The sequence below is a fragment of the Leishmania donovani genome, chromosome 27 (genome assembly GCF_000227135.1).
Source record: "Leishmania donovani BPK282A1 complete genome, chromosome 27".
NCBI lineage: Eukaryota > Euglenozoa > Kinetoplastea > Trypanosomatida > Trypanosomatidae > Leishmania > Leishmania donovani.
In genome coordinates this window covers 534,399-551,028 of record NC_018254.1, presented here as the reverse complement: position 1 = coordinate 551,028, position 16,630 = coordinate 534,399, and the positions used below count along the sequence as shown (strand labels likewise).

General features: G+C 60.8%; 4 protein-coding genes across 4 annotated transcripts; all 4 read right to left on the bottom strand.

The window, feature by feature from the left end:
- Positions 1–99: 99 nt before the first annotated feature.
- On the bottom strand, positions 100–2,193 carry LDBPK_271390 (hypothetical protein, conserved; the record flags this gene model as incomplete). Its single annotated transcript, XM_003861944.1, has 1 exon — positions 100–2,193. The coding sequence occupies one exon, from the start codon at positions 2,191–2,193 to the stop codon at positions 100–102; it is 2,094 nt and encodes a 697-aa protein (XP_003861992.1).
- A 2,498-nt stretch (positions 2,194–4,691) lies between these two features.
- On the bottom strand, positions 4,692–8,735 carry LDBPK_271380 (hypothetical protein, conserved; the record flags this gene model as incomplete). Its single annotated transcript, XM_003861943.1, has 1 exon — positions 4,692–8,735. The coding sequence occupies one exon, from the start codon at positions 8,733–8,735 to the stop codon at positions 4,692–4,694; it is 4,044 nt and encodes a 1,347-aa protein (XP_003861991.1).
- A 1,368-nt stretch (positions 8,736–10,103) lies between these two features.
- Positions 10,104–11,108, bottom strand: LDBPK_271370 (proteasome regulatory non-ATP-ase subunit 3, putative; the record flags this gene model as incomplete). The annotated part of the gene is made up of 1 exon (XM_003861942.1): positions 10,104–11,108. The coding sequence occupies one exon, from the start codon at positions 11,106–11,108 to the stop codon at positions 10,104–10,106; it is 1,005 nt and encodes a 334-aa protein (XP_003861990.1).
- A 1,641-nt stretch (positions 11,109–12,749) lies between these two features.
- Positions 12,750–15,308, bottom strand: LDBPK_271360 (hypothetical protein, conserved; the record flags this gene model as incomplete). Its single annotated transcript, XM_003861941.1, has 1 exon — positions 12,750–15,308. The coding sequence occupies one exon, from the start codon at positions 15,306–15,308 to the stop codon at positions 12,750–12,752; it is 2,559 nt and encodes an 852-aa protein (XP_003861989.1).
- Positions 15,309–16,630: the final 1,322 nt, after the last annotated feature.

The window sequence follows — 16,630 nt, the reverse complement described above, 5'->3', positions numbered from 1 at the left end:
AATATAAGCCTCTACCGTACGAGCCCCACGCGCGTGCCACTCGGCGGCGGAAAAGGGGGAGGAGGAGAAAGCGACCCGTACGATCTCTTCTCTCATTCCTCAAAAGAAGCGGCCCTTGGTGATGGAGACAGGTGGTGCACCGGTGGTGGCACGATAGGCGTTCGGCGAGTTGCGCATAGCCACATAAGACACCGGAAACGCTGCGGTAGCGGAGCCACCCGCCGGCCCTCTCGCGCTTGAGCCAGTGCGCGTCAGCGGTGTGTGATAGTAATACCCTTTCGATGAACTGGGAGAGGAAGCGGCATCGCCAAGATCGATTCCGGGGCCGCCCCCCATGACGGAGCTGCGAGGTATGTCGCGCACAGCAGAGGACGAGGCTGTCGGCAGGCCGCCAGCTTGCGTCGGCGTCGAGCGCCCCGCATAGAAGGGCCGGTGTGACGGCGCTGCCTGCTGCTGCGCCGTCGCGCTTGACGAGGCCAGCCCAGCCAGCCGGCCTTCAATGGTGACGGAGAGAACCTTGATCACATCATGCAGCTGCTTGTCCAACCGCTGCAGCAACTTTGCCTCGACCTTTTTCATCTGCTTGCGCAGCTTGTGGTCTAGCACGGACTCGACATAGGTGCGCAGAGCGTCTTCGGGAAAGCCGACCGTGATGCTGCGGTGCGTCAGACGCTGATCGGGTGCAGCTATCTGTAACACAGGGGCCTTGGCGTCGGCGGCGACAGCCGATGAAGGTGCGCCGGGCGGTGCAGCCAGTGCCGCTGGGAGCGCAACGGCGACGGTGCCCATCTTCTGCTTTTCCTCGCACCGCTGCGCCGCCTCCTTGCGGCGCTCCGTTGCTTGCTGCAGTAGCACACGCTTGATCATACTGAGATCGTCGCGCTGGTGCTGCACCGTCGCGTGCAGCACTGCAACTGCTTGCTCCAGTGCACTGAGTCGCTCGCCGTGCAGGGAGCTGAGCTCTACTGCGGAGGGAGGTACCGCCGGCGGCGGCCAAACTGCCAAAGCCATTTGTTTGGCGCCCATCGGCACTGAGTGGGGTGCATGGCTGCCCTCCAGCTGCGCAGACCTGCTGTTGTCGCTACGCTCCTCGCGGCCACTGAAATTCCGGCGGCGACTACTGCTGCGACGGTGATGCCGGTGGTGACGACGATGCTCGCTAGAATCGTTCTCGCCACTGTGGTGGGCCTTACCATTGGCGCTCCCTTCGCGATGGCCGCCGCCCTGCCGGGCCTCAAAGTAATCATCCTCGCTCCTGCTGTCCGCCGACTTCGCGTGCGAGTCCTGGGGCACGCACAAGAGCATCTTCTTTCTTGGACTGACGATCTTGATCGGCTTCAGCATCTTGATATCGTCATCGAGGTCACGGAGCAGTTGGCTCATGCGGCTGCTGCTGCGAGCTCCTCCCGGCGAGCGGCCGCCAGCGCCGCCGTCCGCGCGCTCACCGCGGTGCGCTGAAGCAGACGGCCCGGGGGCAATGAACACCCCGACATCCGCCGAACGATCGTCGCGCGGGTTTGCGGTGGAGATGGGAGAGGCGCCAGGCAGCGCCGACGTCGGTGGGGCCCGCCGCGGTAGAGGGCTTCTGTCCATGCCGCCACCGAAAGCAGGTGGTCGCAAGACGGATGTCGGAGGTGACATGTAGGGCGACGCTGCAGCGGCAGATGGGTGCCGAGCAGCAGATTCTCCACGAAGAATGTCATCCGCTGTAGTCGCGGAGTCTTCTACGTGTTGTCCGTACGCGTTGTAGCCCGGGCCAGGGTCGTTCTCCAGTAGCACGATGTTGTTCATGTACGTCGGACCTGGGCCGAAGGTGCTCATAATCCGGAAGCGCACGTATTGGTGGTCTTGCGGGATCGCACGCGGAAGCTTCCACACCTGAGTACCAGCCCCGGGTAGTGCTTGGCACACAAGGAGGGCGCTCATCGTGTCTGGCGATGCACCAGACGCGATCTCAACCATGTGGGGATTGGTAAGGTAGTCGTGCCACACATGCCACCCGGCGTACTGCAGCGGCGGGTGGGATGGGGAGAGAGACACCGTCACGTATTGCGGGGCGTCGCCGGTGATCCAAAGCTGGTCTTCGCGGGGCTTCAGCAGGTTGGAGGCGATGCTGGCGACGTGCACCGCCTCGTGAGACACCTCGGCGATGTGAGCTCCATTCTCCTCAAGAGCCCAGTTGACGTCTGGCATGAGCAGCGACCAAGAAAAACCGCCCACCTGTGAACAGCACAAGCAAACCAAAGAGTTACGCCTCCCGAGAACGGTGAAGGCAGAGCGCAAAGGATCCAACGCAGGGCACGCGACACTCAGCGCGTCGAAGGTGCCGAGAACAGCGCTGCGCCGCTTCCGCCGCCGTGAGTGTGTGTTTGGAGGGATAGGTGGATGTAGGCAGCCTGAGAGAGGCGGTGCGTTGGGAGGGGAAGGGGAGGAAGAGCACAATAGCGAAATGTAGGCACCGATGCCGGTGGTGGGGTTGAAAGAGGAGGAGGGCGGGCAGAATGCGTTGGAGGGGCACCAGGCACTCGCTGTTGTTTCTTCTGCTTTCACGACGACGCTTCGCCTCGCATGCACACTTGCTCGCCTCTATAGATATGCGTGAGCGTCGATATGTCCGTGGAAGAGGGAAAGTGGCGCGGAGCACGACAGTGAAAAAAACGACACGGCGCGCACTCGTGCTGAGGAGTGATGGGCGGCGGGAAGAAGAGCGGGAAAGAGAATCGCCCGATGGGGCAGCACAAGGTCAGCGATAGCACACCTCGTCCGCGAGTCCGTGTGCGCGTGTTTTTAGTGCGCGGCAAGGGTTTAGGAAAGGAGGCGGGGAGGAGGAGAGCGGAGACAATGGAAAAAGCAAACGGCTAAGGGAAGCCGTGAGGCAGGGGGTGCCTTTGAGTGACTGCCTCAGGAGCGGGGGGTGGGGGGGGGAGGGGGGCACGCACGCGAGTGGCGGCTCGCAGCTCGCAGGCAGACACGTGCCGTCAAAGTGGGTGTGTCAAAGAGATGGTGGAAAGGCGGGTGGGTGCCAAGTCGCTGCCGCACTTCAACATGCACTGCAGCATGCGAGTCTACTCCACAAGCACACCCTCGGCCCTTCCCAGGATTCAGGGAGGCAAACACCAGGTGCACTCCTCAGCGCCGAAGGCGACGCATTCGTCGCCGTACTCTCCTTCCACTCCCTCCCCCCAAAAAAAGGAGGTTCCAAAGAGCGGCACACCCGTCAGAGATGTGCTGTGTGCAGCAGTAAGAGAAGAGTGTGGGGAGGGAGGGGGGCATGGAGAAATGCGTACTCCTCCCCGAACTTGCTGAGCGTGTGCTGCATTGGGCCTCTTCATGTTTTTTTTTGCTTGCTGACGTGTACAATTCTTATCTTGCTGAGTGGATTCAGCTGATGCCGCCCTCTTCGTACAAGGAAAACCGTATAAGGCTCGACGGAGCAGAGAGGCACATGTGCGGCCGAGATGAGGCCCGAGAGCAAGACGGCAACCGGAGAGTGAGAGTGAGGTACACGTGAGAGGGCCAAAGAGAAGGTGAAGCGGGGAGACCGCGGCTCCACCGTGGAGGGCGAGGATGAGGTCGGGGTGGGGCAACAAATGCAAACAAACATAAAAGGGTTACGCGCGCGAAACGAAGATGACCCTCCCCCCTTCGGTAGAAAGGAGAGATGTAATGTTGATCCGGAGTCGCCGCAGCGCCTCAGGTGTATGTACATGTGCACGTGCGTGTGAAGGAAAGAGGCGGTTCATAAGTTTAACATCGAGAAACAGACAAAAAGAGTGATTGAGGGTAGCAGAAGCGAAGGGATCGGAAATGGGGGAGGGGGAGGCGAAGGGACGGGTACAGGGACAAACACAACGGCAAACAGCAGGTCAGCCAAGTAAAACAAAGACAGGAGGTGGGGGTAAATTGGTGAGACAGAAAAGCAAAGTCTGAGCCGCAGTAGGAGGGAGAGGGGCCTGTAGTGCCGGCCCCCACCCCGATGCGCCCAGATGTGTGTAACGAACTCCCTCACCTCAGCTCCCGCCTCACCGGTCACTACCCCCCGCCTTTCCACCTCACTGCGGCACTAATTCGCCCGCATCTGCAGCCGTTCGGCCTTGGTGAATGTAAACCTGGTGCGTCAACGCTGAGAAACGCAAGCGAGGGAGGTGGATGATGATGAGGGAGGATGAGGGTATTTGCCGAGGCGAACGCTTGTGTGTGTGTGTGTGTGAATACCTGCGCTTGCCTAGGGTGTGTGTGTGTGTGGGAGGGCGTACGTGATGGGCGTGTGCATGTCACCGAGGACAAACGCGAGCACGCGAAGAGAAGAAATAATAAAGACGACATGTGCATCATGCAAGTCGTCCTTTACCACACGCACAGACCGGCTGACGGCTTTCTCTCGCTCCCTCCTGTGTGTGTGTGTGTGCTTTAGCTTGGACACGGCTGACGTGGTGGGGAAGCCAGAGCCAAGAAAAACATCGTGAACGAAAAGAGAGACAAGAGAGCGACACAGACGGAGAGAGCGCATGTGCCACGGTCTGCTAGTCAGTGGCGAGACACACTTTCAGCGGCACCGTGCCTACACAGACACGCGGCGGCGACGGCCAACGCAGACCTTTCATTGGATGGACGCCACACTAAGGGTGGAGGTGACGTCACTAACCGCCAACCTCCAAATCCTCCCCCCCTCCGACAGTCGCGTCAGGGCCTCAAACGGCGTAGGCGCGGCGCTTCGGCAAATGAATGTTGTTCATGCCTAGCTCCGTCGGCGATGGAGAGCGCGTCAGAGTGACAGCAGGTGCCGGCACCGCCACTGCGGCCCCGGTGACTGACGTTCCGCCAATGCTTGTCCTGCTGGCAGGACGAGCCGGAGAGACGGTGGCGGCGTAGTAGGCCACGTAGCCCTCCAGCTTCTTGCCATGCTGGGGGATGGGAGAGATGCAGGTGGACGCAAGAGCTGTCGAGTTCGGCGCAAACACCGGTGGCGAAGCCAGCGTCTGCGCCCCGTGCGCCGTCCCTGGCAAGGGTTCATAGGATGGCACGGCGTGAAACCAGCGATCCCGTAACACGGGAAGAGTCGGCCATGCTGCCGCCGAGGCAGTTTCAGAAGACGATGCAATCAGTGGAAGCCGCTGTGCTGATCTCATCGAGGCAGGTGCCGGCTTGGCGCTGCGTGTGCCCCGCGGCGGCGGCACCACCGCCACCGGGTCGCGCACAATCCGCAGCATCAGCGGATCGGCAGCGCCGACCACCCCGTCGTAGCAGGCCAGCAAGGCGGGGTCCACGGTAGGTTCTGCAGGCATTACCTTACCAGCACCTAGCGCAGTGGCTGCCTCGCGGAGGCGCCGCAAGCTGCGCGTCCGACCGTCCTGGGTCTGCCTCGCCGATGCGCTTGCCTGCGTCTCGTCCCCGCGCGACGAAGTGTCCTGGGGTGCGTCTGCCCCGGTACGGCTGGTCTGCGCGATCTTCTGCTTTGAAAGCGGCAGCGTAGTCCTACGTGTCGTCTGCCTGGCAGAAACAGAGACGAGTTGGCGCGCCTTTCCATTTCCTTCCTTGATGACAGCCGTCACCGCGACCGCTTGCGTAGCTGACTTCGTTGGGCCAGTGCTGCGTGTAAGAGCCGAGTGCTGCGTCCCCACCTCCATCACCCCGGTCTCCTCGCCGCTAATCCCCGAAGTCAAACCGCTAGGTGCGGGTTGGGCCGCCTTCCTGTCACCGCCGCACCGGCTGGTACCCTTTGTCCGCGGCGCGCCGCTGCCCTTCGCGGCGGTGGCCGCTGCTGCCATCACTGCTTCCCCATGATGAGTGTAGATGCTCATCGGTGGCAGCTTTGTGTGCGGGAGAGTGGGCAGCTGCAGGGCCTCCTTCTGCGCGTGCCGTAAACCGTTCAAGATAGACAGCTGTACCGGCTTGGTACAGCTGTTGTACACGAGGCGCAGCATACGGGTTGGAATGGCCCACATCTCCACCGTCGTCACCGACTCCCAGCCGTTGGGCCACTTGTCCAACAGAAGGGCCTCCCAGCTGCCTCCCAGGGTTGCGACGAAGCGGCGGGCCGGCTGCACCGGCAGCGCTGGATTAATGTCTTCCGACTCGTCGGGGTAGACGAGAGGTGCCGAATCGAGCATCAGTAGGTACTGCTGCTGCGCCGAGATCACAGGGGCAGAGCCTGTGCTGAATACCCCGCCTGCCTTCACGTTCGCGACGTTGTTCGAGGGAGTCGCTGAGGCCGAAAATGCAGACGAGTGCGGCGCATCGCGAAAGGAGAAATTCCACTCCACTACATCCTCCTCCGCCGCCGCCTCCCTGTCGGCCGGGACGTCGGAGAGAGGGTTCTGGGCGCTCCATCGCATGGCGCCACCCTCGCAACTCCTGCTTTGAGAGCCCAGTCTGGCAGTGGCATTCGTATCAACAATAGCAGTGCCAGAGGCGGGAACCGTGTCACGATCCATTGCGTGTCCTGACTTCGGGCCCTGAGCACCATGACGCCGATCCGCCTTGCCGCTTCTGACGCGTGAGTTAGCGCCACTGTCTTCGCCCGGAGTGCCATCCGGGTTTTCCACCTCGCACGACGCCGGCACCTCGAGGGGCTTGGTGGCCTTCTGGTTGTAGTGCCGCGGATCACGGACGTTGCCGCTCACGATAATGAGAAGATCAGAGATGTGCTGCGCCGGATCGCACAACGAAACGGAGCGGCCTATCACGCGTGGCCGTGCGTGCTGCACGAGCTCCTCTCGCTTCTCGGCCGGGAAGCGCTGCAACAGTGGTACATAGGCGAGACACTCGAGGTGAAGGCGCATGTTTTCCTGCCGCTGTCGCATCAGTTGCCCCCGCAGCTGTGCGTAGAGTAGCGGGTCGTCGAGCAGTGCGTTCACAAACCGCTCGCCAGATACCTTGAAAAAGAGCGCGACACGGCTGCTGACGGTGCAAGTGTACGGCTGCACCCCCGGGACCAAGTGCGGCTCCTCACCGAGCATGAGGTAGCGACCCATAACGTTGAGCGCAGTGAAGGAGTTGGTGCCAAGACGCTGCGCAACGCCGTCGTCTCCGTACGTTCCCGCTGCACCTTTGGTCCGCCGCAGCACTGTCCCCTCGAGCATGCAGTACACGTCGCCGGCAACGTCACCGTGGGAGAAGATGGTCTCGCCGCGGACCTTCACAACAGGAGTGAAATCGCTCAGGTAGGAGGACATGCGCTTCGTGAGCTTGCGGTAAATGGGGATAGACCCGTAGCACTTGGCAGGGTGGTACCACTGCTGCAGCCACCACAAACTGTGCTGTCGAAGCGCCTCCTTGTACTTGTCAAGCATCGTGCGATCCGCGAACGAGCGAAAGATCTCCTCAAACTCCTCAGCCCGCAGCACCCACACGATGCATTGCGACAGCGCGCGGTAGGTGCCAGCGAAGAGAGCGCTGCCGCCAAACACGCCGCCAAAGGAGGTGCCGGCCATGATCACTTCCTTGATCGGTCGGGACGCAGCGCCGCCGCCAATTTTCCGTTGATGATGTCGCACATTACCATCCGCGGCAGTCGCCCCGTCAGCTCGCTTGGGGTCGTCGCCATCCTTCTCCCCACGCTCCGTGCACACTTCGCACTTGCCTGAGATAAGGAAGTACATGGCCTTCTGGCTAGAGTCGCCGGCCCTTGCGATGATGTCGCCTGGCAGGAAGCGTTCCCGCGTCATAGTCTCGGCGAAAGATTGGAGGAGAGTGGCGTTGTGCAGAGAGTCAAAGAAGGCGTCGTGGTCGCGGAGATAGGTGCCTTGCGGTACAGCGCCGGCATCGTCGAGCAGCCCGCCTCGGCTGGTGGCATCGCCACTGCCGGTGCTCGCGCTGCGTTTTAAGCGAGCACTGTTGGGAACCACCGACCCCGTCTCGCGCTTGCGCTTCAGCAGCGTGGGCAAAAGGTGGCGCTCTAGCACTCGGCGCAGCCGCTGGCGGCGGAAGCGGACCTCCATCGCTCGGTGTGACAGGGCCGTCACAACCAGCACCTCCCACATCGCGGCCCGCTTCATGGCGCACGCCATCTGCACCATGCTGCTGCCCCCCGTGAATGAGAGCGTGCGCGCGGCAGCATCTGCTGCGGTAGACAAAGAATTGCGGCCACTGCCATACGTGCCAGCGCCGCCGGCAGAGGCAACGCGAATGCTGCCTTGGCTCAGCTCTAGCACGGAGCGCGATTCCTCCAGCGCCTCCCGCAGGGTTGCAGAAGAGTCAGGTACCACGCTTATGCTCATTGTGCGCTGGCGTAGCCCGTCATCCTGCAGGACAGGGACAATGCCGCCGGTGATGTCGACACCCCCAAGCCGGCCGTGCGACGGCAAACAGAATGAGCCGCTAGCGACGTGCGTGTTTTGCCGGTGGGCCAGGTTGAGGGAGTTTTCGAAGGCGGTGCCGCTGACGCGCATGCTGGGATAGAAGGAGCACATCTGGATCGCCCGCCATACCTCGGTGTTCGCCTCGGCGCAGCTTATCAATGCGCCCCAGCCGTTTCCCCCCGGCATCGCCATCAGCGGAGGAATGTTTGAGCTGGGGAAAAAACCGCTAGAACGGCGATGACGTCGCTTGCTGGCGGAGTGGACGGATGCGGACTGACGGCGTGCTTCGTGCTGAGCGCGAGACATGCATAGCGGCAGGGCTGACCCGTGCCGTGACATCTTTCGCACCACCTCGCTGGTGTAGATCGAGGGCGTGCGCTGCTGCGAATCGTCTGTGGCGGTCTTCGCCTCGCTAGACGTCGTGCCAGCGCTCATTTTCTTTTTTTGGCAACGTTTTGTGTTCTCTTTTTTTGTTTAACTATTGGCTGTCTAGTGCGAACTGCCAGCGCAGAGAGCGAGCGCGTGCGCGATGAAGCAGTATGGACTAGGTTCGTATACGGTGCAGAGAAACGTCCCACTCATGCATGCGGGTGTGCCCCTTGGGGAAAGGGGGAGGGGAAGGAGGGAGCGAAACAAAGTACCGTGTCCACGCCAAACGTTAGATCGCGCGGAGGGGCGAGTGAGAGGAGGTGCGCGTCTTGATGACACCTGTCTGTGTCTCTGGATCTTGCGCGTGTTGATGCACGACAGACTGCGCAATGAGAGCCACCGCCACCGTGCCAAATCGCGAGCAGCACCAAAAAGAAAACGTTCAGGCGCCCATGTAAACAAGAGGAGGAAAGACGTTGCACAAGGAAGTGGTGAGAGGCTGAGGCTGCCGTCATGGCAGGAGACATGGAGAGGGAGAGGGCGAGAAGGGAAGAAAAAGCAGGCATGCCGTCATTCCTGCCGTGGCTCTTCTTATTCCTGTGTGCCTGGCTATGCAGGAAAGACAAAAAACGGTCGACGTCACCGCCGCACGAGGAGGCGGCGGCGCGAAAAAACAAAAGGAAAGGTGTGCGTATCCTCGTGCACGCACACGCGCGCTCCCCCTATGGCACGCATGCGTGCATTGCCCTTTGGCGATGTTCTTTTCGTTTTTTTTGTTCTTTAAAGGGAAAAGGAGGGGTGGGGGTGGGGTGATGGCTTCTGCGGAGACACGCCCGCCTGCCCGCACCTGTGCGTAGAGGCTCATCCTCTTCGGAACAACAGACGTAGAAAGACCCCATAGTGCCCCTCAGAGGGAGAGAGAAGAGACAAGGAAATCACACACACACACACGCTCAAAGGATGGGCGGGGGCGGGCAGAAGACGGGGGGGGGGCAAACGGGCGCCATCACATACACACACGCGCGCACCCAACGATCTTGGCACCGGCGCGTCTACTGCACATCGTCACCACCACCACCACCATTCGCGCACCCGCGCATACAAGGGGGGGGGGGAGGGAGACGCCCCACCACGCATACATTTGTGTTTTCCTTTGCGGTGAGGGAGGAGGCGGAGGATACAAGAGAAGCACACGGTGCCACAGGCAGACAGACAGACGCACCACATGTGCGAAGACGACAAGGGCGCTCGGGTGGAAGAGGGGAGGGGAGAAAGATGCGACTGCGCGTCGGCGTGCCCTCTGAAGCATACACCGGTGTCCCCTTCCCCTTTCTCCAGAGCAACTCTCCTTCCCTCTAAGGTGCAAACGACCACAACAATACAGACACGACATCCGACAGAGGCGCCGTCGTGCATTGGGGCGGCCCACATCCTCTACAGGCCGTCCTCAAAGTTCACGTTGTCCATCCCGGTGGACTCATCCTGGATGGCACGCTCCAGCTCATCACGCTCCGCCTTCGCCTCCTTACGCCGCTCCTCGATAATCTCGGGGTCTGTCACGTCGTAGCGCATGGCGCGCTTGGCGTCGTTGTGCGTCAAGTTTAAGAACTGGATGCGGCGCTGCAGCGCGTGAAGCGGCTCAGAAGTGGAGTAGACGTCGATGCTGTCACTCGAGATGAGCTCGCCTTTTTCATTGTCTAGAACGGCGTCAATCACGCCATCATGGATGGCTTTGGAGAGGATGTACTCGGCGTCCGCCACGTTGCTCATGGCCAGCTTTGAGCAGACGTCGGAGATGCTGATGCGACTGTATGCCTGGCAGATGCGGCGCAGACCCGTCTTAATGACGTGCTGGTGGACACGCAAGATGAGGGAGTGGGTGCGGTCATGCTCGAAGGCCACCTGGTGCTCGCGCAGAACCGTCATGAAGCGGTCCACCTGACCAAAGCGCACGCACGAGGCCAGTTGCAAGTACGGCGCAAGACTGTCGCGCATGTCCTTGGCGAGGAAGTCAGAGCGCGGCGGAATCTCTCCGAGCAGCAGCTGCACGACCAAAGACAGCTTCGTCGCAGCAATGCGAAAGCCGAACGCGCGCTCCGGTGCCTTACGTAGTGCTTGCTGCAGACACTGATGCGCGTCGACGTACTCGAGCCGAAGCGCACGCGTGAGGCCGACGTAGTAAAAGTAGCGAGCTGCCTGGTTGTTCGCGCGATGCGGCAGTGTGATGTTGCATGTCGCGATGAACGCCTCCGCCTGCTCGTGCTGGTGCGTGCTGGTGAGGAAGGCGAGAATGTCGTTGAGCACAATCTCCATGCCGAGCTCGTCGTGGCGCACACACACGGCACGGTAAAGGGTCATGAGGCGCGTCAACTGCTCCGCCTCGGCGCGCTTCGTGGCAGCCGTGGCATTGATGGGCGTCTTGGCGGCAGCGAGAGGCATGATCAAGCGTGGCAAGCCGAAAGAAACGGAGAGGGAAAGAAGCGAGGCAGAGTGAGCAGGAGCACACTCCGCAAGTGTGCAATAGTGCGCTTTCTGCTTCCGCACACACTTGACGTCGAACGCCTTTGATAGGTTCTCGTTACTTTGTGTAGTTTCTGACGGCCTCACCAACTCGCCCAAGTGCGTCTGCTGCGGCAAAGTCAGTGGCGAGAAAGAGGGGAGCGTATACGAGCAGCACTAACGCACGCCAGCGCGCATGCACCACGCGGAGGGGAAGAAGGCACAGATGGCGATAGTAGAACACGGGAGCGAGACGGGCAAGACGCACACAAAGCCACAGACACAGACAGGGAGAGGGGGCGATGTGGATATGGGTAGAAAACAAAACTCTCTCTCGCTGTGCCTGCGTTGTATGTCAAGCTTGCAGGTGATGATGTGCGTGCTTTCCGAGCGGGTCTTCTTTATTGAGGAAAGCGGATGAGGTGGGGGCAACAAGAGATGTTACTACGAGGGAGCTGCCATGCATCAGTAACGAGGGGCGCCGTGCAGTCGGAGACGGCGCACGCACGAGTTCGCGAAACGGGCCAGCGCACAGGTTTGAAACAGACAAAGTGTCCGAGAAAAGACGAACAGAGAGGGCAGACGGAGGAGCGACCGGGGGAGCGTGGATTATGAGGAGCGTGGTGCTTTCTTGAAACAGAGCAGGGCGCCTAAGACACACACACACACGTATGTATTCATTGAGGCTATACGGCAGATGGGCTTGCTTCCGTGAAAGAGGGATGAGAGCAACAAGTGAGAGGGCGCATCGCGTACATGCTGGCGTCTCGCATATTGTCTTCGCGCTCACTAATGGCACCAGTTGCTTGGGTTTTCCTCTACGGCTGCTGCCCATACCGAGGCGCCGCCGCCGTTCTGTCTCGGCTTCTCCACTCCTCACTCGCTTTGATCCACAGATGGCAAGCGACCTCGGGCGACAATTTCGGCAAGACGAGGAGGAGGCGAGACCTGTCTGCCGCTGTCACCCACATATGCCTTCGCCATATGGGGTGATCCTGTTGCCACCTCCGTGAGCCGCCCCCTCTTCCTCACCCCCGCGCGCACGCACGTCTTTCCCTTTTTGTGCTGCGTTCGGTTTCGCGTTTCTTTCCCTTTCCCTTCCCCCTCTCTCCGTGTTCTTTTATTTACGTCCATGCCGAAAGAGGTGTTATAGAGGTGGCTTAGCACAACGTCGCCGATTAAACGTAAGACAAGACGCCATCCGCACGCACACGCAGACACAGGCGCAGCCTTCACGCCGAAAAGAAAACAACAGCAACAAGAAAGGGCTGGTCAGAGGGGGACACGATTTCAACGCCGACCGTCGTCGGGGCTGTCAGCCGCGCGTGAGGGGTGGAGAAACGGAATCAGCACAGCGCCACCTCTACAAATACGCGCGCAGATGCGGGGAAACATGCTCGCACTCGAGCAAAGCACAACAAGCGACGAACGGAAAACTCGTCGAGGAGCGCGCGTCGCTGACTCGCCACGGAAAACGCAGGAGCAGTTGCACGTTTCTACACAGTGTAAAGCAACATCGAAACGCGCAGGGCCAAAGCCGGAGAGCTGAGTGCGCACAACAACGCTGCCCGGCAGTGCGCCCTAGTAGCGGCCACGCTTGAAGCCGCCGCCACCCTGGACGCGAGAAGAAACGCGGCCGCGCAGGCGCCCACGGCCATATGGAGAGGCGCCACGAGTGCGGCCGGCACCGCCACGGCCACGGCCGAAACCGGAGCGACCGCCACTACCACCAGCCGAGCGCCCCTCCAGCCAATCCAGTTCACGCTTGCGCTTCTTTGACATCTCCTTTGCGTTCGCCTCGATGAGCTCGCCAAACTTGGCGCCCTCGTCCGCCATGGCGGCGGCCGCGGCAGCGCTGCCGCCCAGCGCATCCTCAGCGTCCTCGTCATCGTCCTCCTCCACTTCCTCGTCGTCGAGCTCGGCGTCGCAGGCTGCCTCGTCATCCAGGCCCCACTCGAGGCCGTTGTCACTCGCCTCCGCGTCGAAGTCGTCCAGGTCATCACCGCTGGCGTCGTCACCGTCGCCCGCCAGGCCATCGGTGCTTCCCTGCCCGTCGCGCTCTCCCTCGTCGGACACCTCCTCGTCCTTGTCCTTGGCTGCTGCGCGCTTTGGTGCCGCTGTTGCCTTCTTGGTACCGCGTGATGCGGCCGCCGCGTTCGCCGTTCCCACAGGGTCGGCCAGCGTGCCAGAGGGGCCGAAGAGAGCCGCGTCGAGGTTGGTGACGCGCATCGCCACGTCGGCCTCGCCACTTGTGTCGCCCCAGGTGGAGCGCACCTGCGACAAACCTTCGAGGAAGCGCTGACGCTGCACGGCGTACCTGTGCAGAAAGAGCGCCGCGACGTCCACGTCCTGCGCGCTTGCGTTGATGAAGTACGGGTCGGACGTGCTGGGCAGACTCGCCTTGTGCGCCGCGCGGTGGAAGACGGAAATGCCCGTAGCTGTGTTGCCAGCCTTCGCGTCGTCGTCGTCCTTTGAGTTGGCTCTGGCGTCGACGAACATGTTGAGAAAGTTGAGCGGCGTCATGTCATCCAGTGGGTGCACGTCAAAGACGATGTCCTCGCCAAAGAGCAGCAGTATGGAGAGCTTGACGACAGACGGGTGCGAGTGACGCGAGAGCATGTTAAGCGTCCAAATACACTCACCGGCCGCGTTCGCGAAGAGCGGCTCACGAGCCTTGGGGTCGTAGTTGCAGCCAGAGGAGGCGGCGCTGGCGGTGCCAGTGCCATTTCCGGCCTTCCCCTTTTGCGCCAGCGCAGCAGGCGCGGCGAGGGGGTTCGCGTGCGCCTTGAGCATTTTGCGCACGTGCGGGTGAGCCTGCGACATCTCGCCGACCAGCAAGAGCACTGCGCATATCATGGCGTCGTTGAAGAAGACGGCGCGCTGCAGCAGACGGTGAACAAAGGCGGCAATGCGCGCCTTCGACTTGTCGGCGCGCATTGCCTTATGCAAAAGGGAAAAAAAGTTGGTGAGCTGCGCCGACTGCGGTATCTGCTTCGGCGAGAGCAACAGCAGTCCGTACAGGGTTCGGTACCAGCGATTTAGGAAAGACTCCGCCGTGCCTTTATTGAAGGCGAGAAGCTGCAAAAGCGTAAGTGTGGCCACGCGCTGCTGGAAGTTGCCAGTATTGGCGAGAATGAAAAGAGCGTTGAGGTGCTCCTCCAGCGGGGCCAGGTCGACGCCAGCGTACGGAAAAGCACGGCGCAGCCCGACAATGATGGCCGTCGTCACTGTGGAGTCGACGTTGCCGGTGAGGGCAAGCTGGCGGAAGAGGCTAAGGTATGTCTGCACGCACTTGAGGGCCAGCTTACGCTCCTCCTTGCTGAAGACGAGCTGGTTCATGACATTGGCGGCGTAGCGCATAGTCCGCAGCGGGCAGTTCTTCATGAAGATGACCTTCTCCAACTCCGTAAACAGCATCGACTGGTGCGTGGAAGACTCGGAGAGAAGCTTCAGCAAGTGATGGTACGCCTTGTGTGCGACACTGGAGACGGGGTCACCTAGCTTGTCGATCATCATCGCCATGGCAGTGCTGCGGCCCTCGGCGACGGAGCAGAGCAGCTTACCCACAGCGTCCAGCCACGTATCGCGGCGCTGCACAATGCGGTCCTTCAGCATGGACTCACTCAAGGCAAGAAACTGGGCATAGGTGCGCTTCAGGTAGTCCTCCAGGTACCAGTATACGAGCGTCGTCTTGCGCGCCACGTCGTCCGTGGGCAGTGTGGCAAAGTACTGCGAAACGAAGCGCTTCAGCGGGCGCGGCGGCAACAGCCTTGGCCACACAGCCGTCAGCGCCTTGAGTGCCGCCTCGTAGTGGTGCGTGTCTGTGCGCGCCGTGTCAAAGAGCAGAGTGAACCCGTCCAGGTAAAACATGAAGTCTGTATCTGCCAGCTTCACCGCGGCGGTGGCGATCTTATCGGACGTCGTACCGCGACTCATAAACTGCGAGCTGTACCAGCGGCCGCGATCCATCTGCGCCGCCTTGCCCTCATCATCGAGGATGGACTGCGCCTCCTGGTAGTACTTGTCCATCTGCTCCTTGGTGACGGTGAAGGTGGCCACATCGCGCAGACTGCAGGTGCGCAGCGGCAGTGGAACCATGAACCACTTCTTGTGGAGGTCGAGCACCGAAGACGAGCTCATGTTTCTCGCCGTTGTGCTTTCCGCTTTGCGGGCCGCTCGTCTCCCTTTCAGTCGGGGAGGAAGATGTGTATACCACAGACGAGGTGACACGAGCACGGGTGCAGTGGAAGAGGGGCTGTTATGCGGTCGCCATGTTGTTGTACGCGGCAACACGGCGAAACGGAAAGAGAGGGAGATACAGCCGAAAACAGCGAACGAAAGAAAAAAAGAGGGGGGAGTGCGGCAGCGGAGGATGCGAGGAGGTGTGTGTGTATGTGTGTGTGTGTGATCAACAGCATTAGAGCGGCGCACACACACACAAACATACAGAGGCACGGACATTCAGGAATGCATCCACAAATACACAAGAGGGAGAGTGCGAGAGCAGCCATGATAGACTTCATCTCACCTCCTGGCAAGGTGCGTTCAAAGACGGAGAGAACATTCAAACGGACTCGATGCACCTGGCGCCTGCTCGCACGAATGAAGCGACGAGGAGATAACGTAAAGGCACGAAGTGTTGGCCAGCTCCACGGCGTCGCCGTGAAGCTGCGGTTGCTGCCCCGTTCGATCATCGGTTCTTTCCTGTGTTTTTTTTTTCGTGTTGTTTCTACCTTTTGAAGTCAGTTTGCCAGAAGGAAGGTCAAAAATAGAAGAGAAGCCTTCTGCCTTCTCGTGCCCGCTGTTAAAGTGGCCCCGTCAGCTCCACCCATACGCTGCTATACGTCCACCGACCTCCCCGTTGTCTGACGCGCACACACGAAAACACGCGTGCACATCATTGTCAAAAGCAGCGAGAAGAAAGAATTCTAACACGCACAAGGAGTGGCGGCCGCGACTCGCCTTCTACGGAGCCCGCAACACTTGCCGTTGCGTCACCGGCGAATCCGGGAAGTACAACGGAGGGGAAAATACGCATGTCTCGTGGCCCCTTTAAACGCACACATGCGCCGTCACACAAGCACACGCCTCCTTCCATACAACGCCGAATAAAGCAGCTGCTGCTCGAATCAGACTCCCTTCCTCTTTTAATTGGCCCCGGGAAGCGCAGCAACGTGAGATGGCGGATCGACTCACTTGAATGCGTCGTATGTGTGTGCACACACATACATGCATGCACACTCACGGAGAGGAAATGAAGTGGTTTCCTCAAGGGCCTCAACGCGAGCTTCCGTCGGTGCGTCCTTGTCGTACCAACGTGTGCCGACTCTCTGCCATGTGACCTGAGCGAAGCGGCACTCGGCCCCCGGCCCGACCATGGGCCCCATCCGCGTGGTGCGGAGCAGACGTAGACACGCGCGTTGCAGCAGTGCACCCGACTCAGCCATCTGAGCACGGCCTCT